General features: G+C 31.8%; 1 protein-coding gene across 1 annotated transcript; it reads right to left on the bottom strand.

Annotated features, from left to right (window-relative positions):
* Nucleotides 1–7,074: 7,074 nt before the first annotated feature.
* LOC105331812 (putative POTE ankyrin domain family member M) lies at nucleotides 7,075–10,082 on the bottom strand. The gene is made up of 5 exons (XM_020068720.3): nucleotides 9,736–10,082; nucleotides 8,453–8,796; nucleotides 8,199–8,300; nucleotides 7,699–7,905; nucleotides 7,075–7,523 (listed from the first exon to the last, which is right to left on the bottom strand). The coding sequence occupies exons 2-5, from the start codon at nucleotides 8,790–8,792 to the stop codon at nucleotides 7,315–7,317; spliced, it is 858 nt and encodes a 285-aa protein (XP_019924279.3). The 5' UTR covers nucleotides 8,793–8,796; nucleotides 9,736–10,082; the 3' UTR covers nucleotides 7,075–7,314.
* Between the last annotated feature and the right edge of the window lie 2,035 nt (nucleotides 10,083–12,117).

Consider the following 12,117-nt stretch of genomic DNA (forward strand, 5'->3'; position numbering starts at 1 on the left):
ATCTTAAACAAAACAAAATTCAGAATTCATGTTCTCTTTAAAATTGACTCATAACTTAAGTTTGGAATAGATACATGCAATGAAGAGTTATCTTTCCTTGTTAATCAAGGGTAAATTTTCCTGGTGTCAATTATTTTATCGACTGTTGGTCGCATCGATGTCGTTCTGAAAATAATTGTGAATTATTTCAAAACAAGGTATGTGTACTTCACTGAAACCATGGTTATTTACTTTTTTAATTAGTGATCAAGTTTGCTGGACTGTAACCAAATGTAAGTTTAAAATGAATTTTAGATTCAGCAAGCCTTAATAAGTGGACTGACGCCTTTATTAAACCGAAGAATTGTTGTCTTTTTCATATTTAAAGGAATTTGTTTCAAAGTGTTTATCGCTGTTTAAGTTCGGTTGTCCATGTGTCTCACCCGCTTCGATTTTGGAGTTCGAACATCTATTCTTTCTTAGTATTCGCTGTTTAACGTGTCCGACATAAATTATTCAAGGGGCATAGTCACAAATTTGTCAAATTCTATTTTTCTGTTATTATCATTTACAATGCTTAAGGAATGCATTTTTAATGATCAATTGATTTGGTCAGGGATTTGGTCAGGGCGTGGTCAAATCCAACACAGCCGTTTGACCACGCTCCGACCAACATTATTACCTCATTGTATTCAACGAATGATTTTTTAATACTTATAAATATTATTTTCAATTTACACAACATTTTAAGCCACTATTTTTTTCATGTAGCACATGCTATGTATTACTATGCGGCGCAGCCAATACCGTTTTCGGTTATGCTATAAGACATGCCCATGTTGTGTCGCTATACTTTTGTAAAATTATTTGGCTATAGGCTTCAAAATTGATTCGTTATGTTATCATATTAAACAAAGACTGTTGAAAATCTAAATTTTAACGTTTGTCTCGAAATTTAGAGAAGGCGTTATTCCAATGTTAAGCCAAGCCGACTATAGGCCGAGAGTCTGTTTCATACCAATTTGGCTTTAATATAAGGTTGATACAATGTATGACTTCTCTATGCACTTAGCAAATATAAGAAATAGCAAGAATAGCTTTTTAAAGTCTAGGAATATCATCCATTTGAATATTAAATCCGGCGGGTTGTTGCATCTTAGAGATAGAGTTAAACCAAACAAAAAATTCTATCTTTATTGCGCATTTAAATCTGTGGGGGATTTTGGACTTGTAAACCTAATTCAGGAATATATTCTGTAAAGATTTCATACCAAATACATTCTGTGAAAATATACCACTGATACACTACTTTAAGTTACTTGCCTTAGACATTTTCCTTAACACCCAAACCGACCTCAAAAAGTAAAGTATGTTCAATTCCCGACTAATTGTAATGTCGCCATTCACCCTGTAAAGAAAACACACATTCCACTTTACGGGCCGGGGTTCGTAGGTGTGCTCAAAAGAGGCAACTAAAGTGATAGCATCCAAAGTAAAAGTCTCAGAAATGCTTTTGTATTAAAGTTTCCACAGTATGTAAAAGCATGCTTCTAAATTAGATTTAAAATTACATTTAACATGATACATGTAAATGTAATTGATGTAAAAGTGTTGTCAATAAAAAACGCATTTTCTGTCTTTTTGGGAGTTGATTTTAATCAACTCTCCTATGCACTTACTCGGGCAAAGCGAAAGTGAAACAGTGTTTGGACCTAAGCACAAATCAATACCGCTGACAACACTTAGTTCTTGAAAATAATCGATAAATTCGATGCTATGTATTCTGAAGCATTGTTTTTCAAGAAAACTTATTTATTAATACCATGAAAATAGTAAGATTTTAAATTGTACAAACAGTTTAGATATTTTTTAAAGTCGTATGTATTCTTACGCTAGAGTTCAATGAAGTCTCGTTCAACCAGACGCTTGGCTGTCTCCGTTAATATCCGACAAAACAGAGTCTCTCTTGCTTGTCGGAGATAAACGGAGACAGCCAAGTATTTGGTTGAACAAGACAAGAGTTCAATCTTGCCTGGATCCATACAATTTCTCAGAAATATTTCGATTACTGATACTTCTTGTCATGCAAAATCACATATCGTTGATTTTGAATAAATAATAATCGATAAAATCAACTCCCGTCAGTACTTCAGTTCTTTGATTTAACACTTGTATGGAATAAAATTTAACTTCTCCTCAAAGTAGTCTTGAACTGTTCGTAAAACTACGCAACCAACATTTTTGGAACAGTGTATGAAGTACAAAACATCATCTGGCATTATATGCAGCTAAGATGTAATAGCTTTATCGACTGTCGACCCGAATGGCTCCTTGTTTTTAATTACATATATTTTTAGCGTTTAAATCACAGACACTACATAAATAAATTAAAAAAATTAAAGGTTTTTATACACAGAACTGTAGGTTTATAGCTTACACATTGGTTTCTTCCTCTTTGTGTCGTATAAAATATCATGATTATGTTTGTTTGACTAAAGTAAAAGACGTAGAATGAAACTAATATTGCTAAAATAATGTCGTTATCATTTAAACAGTTACACGTGTATCTACCTAAATTCGTTTAATTCAAGTTCATCATTGCAAATAAATATTTCTTTAAAGATTTATTATTCTTAACTCCTATCATTTTATTTTCACTTAAATCTTAAATAATTCAAAATTTTAAAATTAAAATTACGTAATGCTTAAGCTTGCACGACCAGAACTTTCTCTTAAAAATTTCAAAATAACATTAAAATTGGATATACATAATCTTGCATGCATTCGACTAATTACTGCATGTTTGACACTAATGTTTACATAGCATTACCTGAAGAACTTGCTTTGCAGATTCTGAATATTTTCCAGCAAACATTAATAATGTATAACAGATTGTTCTTACTCCTCTGACGTCAATGGATATATTATTTTATGTAAATGTTTACATATGACGAAGTATTTTCCAAAAATGATACACATTTGCATTTGTAATTAAATATTTATTAATTATTAGTGTAATTTTGTCATTTTGGATGTCTTAAAGTGTTTGGTGTAGCAATTTGTAAAGTTGCTCTTAAACCAAATTAAACAGAAATGTGGAGTATTAGGTGACCCCTACAATACTGTGGTCACCTTTGGCTCCGATCCACCGCATGGTAGTAATTGAATTGAAAGTTAATAAACATCTTGGTTCTACTTCCAGCCGCACAATACAAAAATTATTTAACCAAACAAGATTTTTGCCAACAGAATAACTATTGTGATAAAGACAAATGGTGGTATAGTTTGTGAGACATATTCTCTGAATTTTCTATCATTTGCGTACAACCATGTTTCGTTGTAATAAATAATTTGGTAAACTTGACTTTTGACAATCCTTTTTAGAAAAAAAAATCGGACAAAAATTACAATATCGGTGTAAATAAATGTCAAGGTTTTTTCAGACAGTGACAGTTAAAAACACGTGTAAATAATGAGCATTGTTTTTATTAAAGCAGCAACGTAATATTGCTAACATAGGGTCAGTGAAGAATTAATGCAAATCAAGACGAACAAAAGAAGTTTTCTTTAAAATTACTGAGCTTTTGATTTTTTCTAATTTCGTTTTATGAATAGAGGCTTTGAGTAGTAGAAAGGCATTAAGTGTATTCAGTGCCAGATTGACCTATTTCTGACAGTCGTCTTTGATCGTCTGAGATGATATAAAGGCGAAATAAATCGGGGAACAGAAATGGCACGTTCTATGGTCAATATAGAACGTAAGGATTGAGGGCCATCGGAGCAGGTGCAAGATTTGATTTATGGTTTGTGGACAAACATTAAATATTTTGCAACCTGAAATGCAGGTACCTGTTAAAATATATATGCTAATTAAAAAAAAATCGAGGTCACCATGCAGTCGAATTTTCTAGTTTAACAAGGACTTGTCCTGAATAATATGTACGTACTTAAAGAGATTGGATTCACTTACTACCTATTTGTGTTTATTTTCCTTTTTTAGTTTTTGTTTTACTTTATAGCAAAAAATAAACAAAGAAATAAATAAAATGAAAGTTAATATATATTAATATGTAAAGTTATTGAGAATGAAAAAGCAGTTTATGTACATTATTAGATGAGACTTCATATCATTATATACTGGAATGAGGATGATACATTATCTTTTACCATTCTGAGAATAACATATTTGTTTTTTTAAATATTGTAATTGTGTTTGCGAAAAGAACCTTGCAATACTTTGATCATCAATTCCCCAAATATCACTTTTAGAAGTGTGATAGAAGTGTGGCCTTTTTGTATGCGATGTTCTCGTTTCATGCTTTGGAATGCAACATTCATAAATCAAGGCAGTTCAGAATAAGGAACAAATTAGAAACTTCTTGACTGAGCTAATTGTTTGATGAAGATATTTAAAAATGAATGATCGTACAATATCGCTAAAATTACGACAAACTGACAAAAAGGTCATATGGTTAAACACATCTAATGCGGCGAATTGATATTCAAATCTATATTTGAAATTGCAATCAAATATAGCTAGATTGAACGTTTTTTAATTACTAATTAGAAGACACTGTCTAATTGTGATTTTTGATCATCATATTGGTATAGACTATTTCCACGAATTAGAAAATATAGACAATAATTATTTTCCATATTTACTGTCTTAGAAAGGTAAACAATTCGACTAGATCTGGGTTTACGTGTATATGTTACAAAATATAAGAAATCTAAACATGGAATCAATAAAAAAAAATGGCAAATTAAAATCAGGCATGAATGGACAGACATTTCAGTAATGCAACATTGTTCATGCGATGATGGACAATTAATTGAGTTATGTGTTGCAGGGCGTCTCTGTTCTTTATTAATAACAGGATTCGTGACTTCATGTAGAACAGGATGTCCGAGAAGAAAAAGTCAACCTTAGCATAGTAAATATTAAAGCGGTTTTCTCTGTCGATTTATTGTTAAACCAAAATATGTACGTAACATTTCGCCAATTGTTAAACTCATGTAGGTTATAACCATTGTTATTCTTTTCATTAAGCTTGATTGTAATTTTAAAAATAAATCCACTATGAATGCTTTCTTTTACTAGATTTCGACCAAAACTCATGTAGAAATATGATTTACGTATGATATTTGGTAAACAGTCTACATAAAGGACACATAAGGATTGATCATGATCCACTTGAAATAATAAGCTTCCGTGTAATGTGTGAAAAAATGAAGTGTGATAGGAAGTAACATGATAAATGTAACAAAACGTACACTTGAACTCATATAATTTTAATTCGTACATACTACGATCACTTTGAACTGGTGGTTGTTAAATATTATTATGTGTTTTACTAGCCATGTAAGATAGAATTCTTATAATATAATATAATATGCAATGCAATTTGCATTTTGTGATAGAACAAAATTAATTATGCATGGGAAAGAAAATAATGTGTTTCATATACACGGAAGCGACAAGTTAAATGTTTAGACGAGATGTAGATCTTTATTTTTTCTAAAGGACTAGAGAAAGGAATTATCATTTTGATTTAAATAACATGACATTTGAAAACACACAAAAGCCCTGATATCTTTATACAAATCAGATTAAACCATTACGTTTTGAATTAAACAAATGAGAACAATATGCCATATAATGTTTCATTCTTTTATTGCCAAAATTAATTAGCAGGAAAAGTTGTTAAACCAGAAAGAACAATGTTAGATAAATTAATCTTACCTTAATTTCATGTTAATTATTAAAAAAAACACAACTTTGGAATTTCACAATTGATTATACTACCCTATATGGCAAGTGCAATGTCTCAATATTATGTAACATTTAATTGCATGTGTGTCACGCCATTGTAGTGCAAAGGATCTGAAATTCACATGACAAAGGATATATGTGAAATGAGCTGTTTCTCTGAAGATAGATGTCAATCAAACTTTAATTCAATTAAAAGTCGACAAAGACGTTTCATATATTAAGCACACCTTTATTTAAATGACAAAAATGCAATATTTTCCCATAATTGATTTAACGTAGAAGGTTATTTAAAAATATAGGCCCTAGAGACACTCCAATCACTTTCCGTCATCGAATATTTAAATGATTTAGGTTTAATTTTATGAAAAAAAAATCACACAAATTAAGTTAGAGCACTAATCAATCAAATTTTAAACTTGAATGTGAAACAGTCAAAACTTTGGCATGAATCAATCAAATTTTAAACTTGAATGTGAAACAGTTAAAACTTTGGCATGCAAATAGATAGATGACGAATATTGAAACAAGAAACAGACTTATATGTATATTAAGTCAAACAAACCCTTTCTCCAAGAGTGTAGGCTTTGAATCCAAGTTCGTAGCATGTGAAAATCCTGTAATTGTGCACACTTATTAATCCTACATGGATCCTACACTTGTATGCATTTATGAACAATTAGGAGTTATCTCGGTCATCTAAGAATTATCCATGTAAATATGTATATATTATATAAATGCACTTTACACAATATATATGAATTTCCAAAGTGCAATTTACTGAGACGACTGAATCGAACGATACAAATTCACATAACGTTTTGGATGGACATTCCCAGTCAATCGGGAGAACTTTTTTGTATATTTCTAATTGTATTGCCTTAGGTTTTGCGTGTTATGTAACCGTAACAAATATTTTTTCATCGATACTGTGGGCGTTACAAAAGTCGTATTTTCAATTTTTTAACACTTAGGTTTAATAATTACACATCAAAAGTAACTTCCCTTGATTGCTAACCCGTATGAATAAATACATGTTTGCAATAAAATGTTACTTCTGAATCTTAGATGCTATTGAGAGACGTATTTTAAAACGGTCGAGGTAAGACATAGTTACCTTTCCAAACATTGGAACGTCAAAAGGAAAACTGGCACTAAACCCCATCACATCCCGGATTAAAAAAAAGTTTAAGCAATCCAAATATATGTTTTATTATTTTCATAAATATGATGGTCCTGATTGAGAATTTTACAAAGACCGGTATCATTTTAGCTATATTTTGAACCGTTTCTTTCAATAATATAATAAAATAATGAACATAATATAATGATAATTAAGGTTTATTTATAGACTTGCAGTGGATTTACAAAACTAAAAAAAACAAAAAGTGAAATGAACGGCACGTATGTATCCATATCAAAAGAAAACGAAACTGGATACTGCGTAGCGTCCATAGACACTCAAACACATGTTAATGTACATGTACTTTAGGTAAAGCGGTCTCTTTCATCAATTAAGATGAAAGAAATACATCATTACATGCAATAAATGGTTCATAAAATATTTATAATGTCGCACATTTTGAATCCCGATTTGAACGTCCCTGGAATGTTATTTTTAAAGTAGAAATTAAGTCTTGTTTTTTGTGATGTTTCTCTTTGATGCCAACTTTGGAGAGAAGCACAGAATGGAATTTTGGATCCTCCAATAGTAAACAATTTTGGTCGTTTTTAGAGTCTACTAACCAGGAAGCATTCCTTAAAATATCACAACCTGGAAAATATAAAGAAAACATGTGCATAAAATGTCATAAACAATTTACCTATATTTTGTTAAATGCATTTTTATGACCATTTCATTACGTTATTTTCACTAAGAACTGACCAACGAGGCTTAAAAAAGCTGTTGACCTAATTGAAATGTCAAGTCGGACAAAACGATAACTTACCAGCCTTAATAAGCTTTTTGGCCACGTCTAACGTATGAAGGTATGACGAATGGACGGAATAAAATAGAACAGAATGACCTTCGTGGTCAGTCATATTGACGTCACTACCGGCTTTGATGAGGTATAGGCATGATCTTTCTGCCCCCTCCTGAAGGCCAATCATTAGCGCCGACTTCCCCAGACTATCCACACGATGAAGGTCTGACCCTGCAAGAAAGAGGACGAAATGGTTACACGCGTCAGCTGGGACATATTTATGGATCTCATGCCCTATTAAATGTCACTTTGTCATTTTACTGCTCGTGTCTCTTAAAACACAAAAAAACCGGGAAAAATATAATTCGACAATCACTAAGTGACTCCTTGCCAAAACTTGACATGCTTTTATTGGGCGGCTAAGAATTGGTGTACATGTTATGAATGTATTTAAATGCATTATAAATTCTGCTTGGATTATGAGGAAGTAAGACGATGATTTGTCAATGCTTATGACTACACACCTGCTTTTACAAGTCTTTTAACGACCTCCAGGTTGTCGGTAAACACGGCACGCATTAGTGGAGTTTGACCAAACAGGTTCTTTGCGTTTATGTCGCACTGACCTAAATCAAAATAAAGCATATCGGTATAATATTTGTCATTTTAGCAAAATAGCCAACTGAATTAAGCGAATTTTTAACTTTACACTTTTAAAGTCTCAATTGCCTTAAATTTTAAATTTTTGGCTAAAGCTGACTTTGGTTGATTGACCTACCATTCTTTAGTAGAATATTGACGACCTCGACGTGTCCGCACTCTGCAGCCTCATGTAAAGGTGTATTGCCTTCACTGTTGGCAAGATTGGCATTACATCCAGCATCCAGTAACTGAATAGCAACTTCCGGTTGATCACACCTAGCGGCCAAAAATAGAAGACTTCTTCCTTTGGAATCAAGTTTATTGATATCGGCCAGAAGGTTATCGGAGGCGGAAACCTGACGGGTCAACACGGGTGATCCCTTTCTCTTCCGCTTGCTGGCCAAAATACTCCACGTTGAACTAGTTCGTCGCATTGTGAAACTGTTTTGTGGTGATGAACTCTTTGATCTTTTCATTCTTCTAAAAAAAGATGTTTCATTTAGAGAATAAAAACTAACTAGGATTGGTACATATACATGTAGTCTTTCCCTTTGATTAATTGGAATCTAATGAATTGTCACTTTCGATGAGTCCATGTTGAGGACATGAAAGAAAAAAATTCAGCTGAGCGTGTATCCTTCAAGATGAATTAATTCTTGTTCATCATTTGGAAATAGCACTGCGGATATATGTCATGTCAAAAAATATAAATTCATGGTCTGGTGAACGTGAAATTTGTTTCTCCATTTTATAAAGCATGATAATATTATTCCTGGTTGAATATTGACTTAAAAACAAACATGATTTAATTCCGTTTTATATATGAATATATTTATAAAATGTCATAGAAAATTTAGAACGCAAAAAAACTAATTAAATAAATTCATTGTGATAATTTTTGTGTGTCGGTAATTAGTTAATATAATGGAAACGTCTGGGGGATTTTTGGACTAATTATCATATCGTTTTATATCAATCAATATGTACATTGACTTGTACTGCCATGTACTGTCCATCAAACAGTAATTGGTGTAGATCGCTCAGTGCTAGTTCATCAAACATGGGCATATATTGAATTCATTAACGTTTATTGATATTCAGAAGCTGTCTTGGAATGCACATAATAAACCATGTGTCATTTAAAAATTGAAATTTGCGAAGGAAATAAAACGAAGAGCTTTAAAGAATACGAAGTAGAATAGTTTTATTGCAATATTTTATTTTGTAAATCTCGCAATGTTTTTACTTATTAATGGTTTTCTTTTGTTTGAAGCTATTCACCAAACAATATTTAACTTACCATAAGATGAAGAACATTACTTACTTATTTTTTAAAGTTTGCTTAATTAAATGTCAATTTGATGAAAACAAATGTTTAAATATATAAATATAACAAATCATAAGAAATCAAAATATTACCTCTGAACACCAATGAGATGTTTGATAATCCAATAGCACTAATGACACTAATTAAGAGACTGTAAGCCTTAAAACCTTAGGTGTATACCACTGTCTATGTATAAACCAGCCAGGTAAATGAAAACTGAATGAAAAGCTTGACACGGCGCTGCCTTATATAGCCCAGAGTCACGCTGTCAGGTGGTGAAGACTGGCAATTGCACCTACGATATAATTAGACAATTACTTACCTGAGAATTTCCCAGGTTCAGGTTGATGTGCATCTACCTTGTTTAACACATTCAGTGTCTACTAGCTTGTAAATTATGCAAATTTTATTTCATTCTTTGTTATAAAAAATTAAATTTTCCCTAAACAAACAAACATTTCATATAGGGAATGATGACTGACATAAATGGAAAACCTGATGATGTAATTTATCTTTGTAAAAAAAAATCACTTTACTAAAAAGATCAAGAAAATAATGTCCCCCCAAACAATCTTCAACTCATCTGGATTTTTAAAATTCATTTCTCCTTTAGATCATGCATGTTAATATAAAATTAATAAAAATAATACGCGTACATTGCAGAATCTCGATAACATCTGTAAATAGTAGGGATATATGTCCTGCTTCGGAAACACCGCACCAAGTAGAAGTTATAAAGATGTAAAATACTAAATTACCTTAAAAAAGGGTCTAATAAAATTGAAATGATTCGATTTCTTTAAAAAAAAATTTAACTGTTACAATAAAAATAAGATACAATATACATATAACTCCATATATATTTTGAACAACTAAAGTGATAATTTATTAAAGAAGGAGGAAAATAAGAGTTGCTTAATTGTTTGAAATACATTGAAATGCTACCATAATATACTCTTCAATAAGTGCCTTTTCAATGCACAGATATCACCAATAAACCAGCATATCTTCATCTATACAATAACATTCTCTGATTTTTCGGAAATTAACCGAAAGCGGTTTTTCTTATTGCACACGGCGATGATTTCAACATAGATTTTCATAGAATTGTTTATTTATCCATTGCACGACACATCTGATTGATGGTAACACTGATGGTGCTAAAAACCTGTTTTGTAACTTCTTCTTTTCTTTTCATCGTTCTTAGAAACAATAAGATATTTGCAGTTCTGTAACCCTCTCCATTATATCGCTCCTGGGAGTACTTAGTATCAGCTGAATATGCGTCAGAGTGATTTTTATGTTGCTGCCCTTGACGCATGTTATATAATAAAGATTACTGGGAACAGTCGGGTTAAACAAACAGGTCACAAACAACAAAAAGGGCGTCAATTAATTAACAAATTAAAGATGTTCACTCCCCTAGCTTCAGGTACAAATAATAAAAAAGAAGAAAATATATTATCAACTCTGAATTTTTAAATATATTTCAACAGGGTGCGTATAGTGCAGTCCTATGACTTGTTTATTTATGTGAACGCACAGTTTAAAGAAATTTTTATTACAGTCAAGTAGATGATTTGAGGCAAAATTGTCGAAAATTAGGCAAAAATAAAAACTCTGTTTGTTCTAGTAATATGAATGACAAACTGAATATAAAATGCAAGAGTTCACCAGTTAGGCTGTTATTGAGAAATTGTGAAGGTCTCTGTGAATTGAGAGATCAATCAAACCTACTAATGTTGGCAATTATACTTGTATAAGCCGGAACACAACTAAATGTCAGAACCTATCGAATTTCAAAAAATAAAGTAATAAATGAATTTTTTACATCAATTTCAATCGATCATTGGCAAGGAGAGTGGTTAACCAAAGGAAGGAACTAATTGAAATGCTCCAATTCTTTTTGATGTATTGTACATGTGCTCACACTAGGTTTATGTAGCAATATTGCTTTCTGTAAAATAGATCAACAAAAATGGTAACATACAAGGTATCTTCCCCCTAATGACATGTTGTTCACATTCATTCTTAAAGTGCATGAAAAAGATTTGATTAAATATATTTTTATCACCAAACGCACCTGCAATACAATGTGTTATTACAAATGCTAATTTAATACAAGTGTTGCAAAATGACTGCATGTCATTCTCCAAAAAAAAGTTTATCAGGCACTTGATCAAAACTTCCCATTTTTCTTATTTTTAACCATTTCATTCAAACTCGTCCACAGGTTGCCACAGGTTGCCTAATCATTTATATAACTCGTCGGTGTCAAGAATTCCGATTGTGGTGGATTCTTACTGGTTCAGGACACTGTCAGACTGATCGGGGTTTAATGCTGGAAGCACGAGGAATACCATGTGCTTTTAACGCAGACATGGTCTTCGGCATGCTTTCAAGTTTTCATTGTGAAAATAGACTAATTTACACACTGTCCGATCCGTTTTCCATAAGCTGACAGTACAACTGAT

Source organism: Magallana gigas, chromosome 2 (assembly GCF_963853765.1).
Source record: "Magallana gigas chromosome 2, xbMagGiga1.1, whole genome shotgun sequence".
NCBI classification, from domain to species: domain Eukaryota; kingdom Metazoa; phylum Mollusca; class Bivalvia; order Ostreida; family Ostreidae; genus Magallana; species Magallana gigas.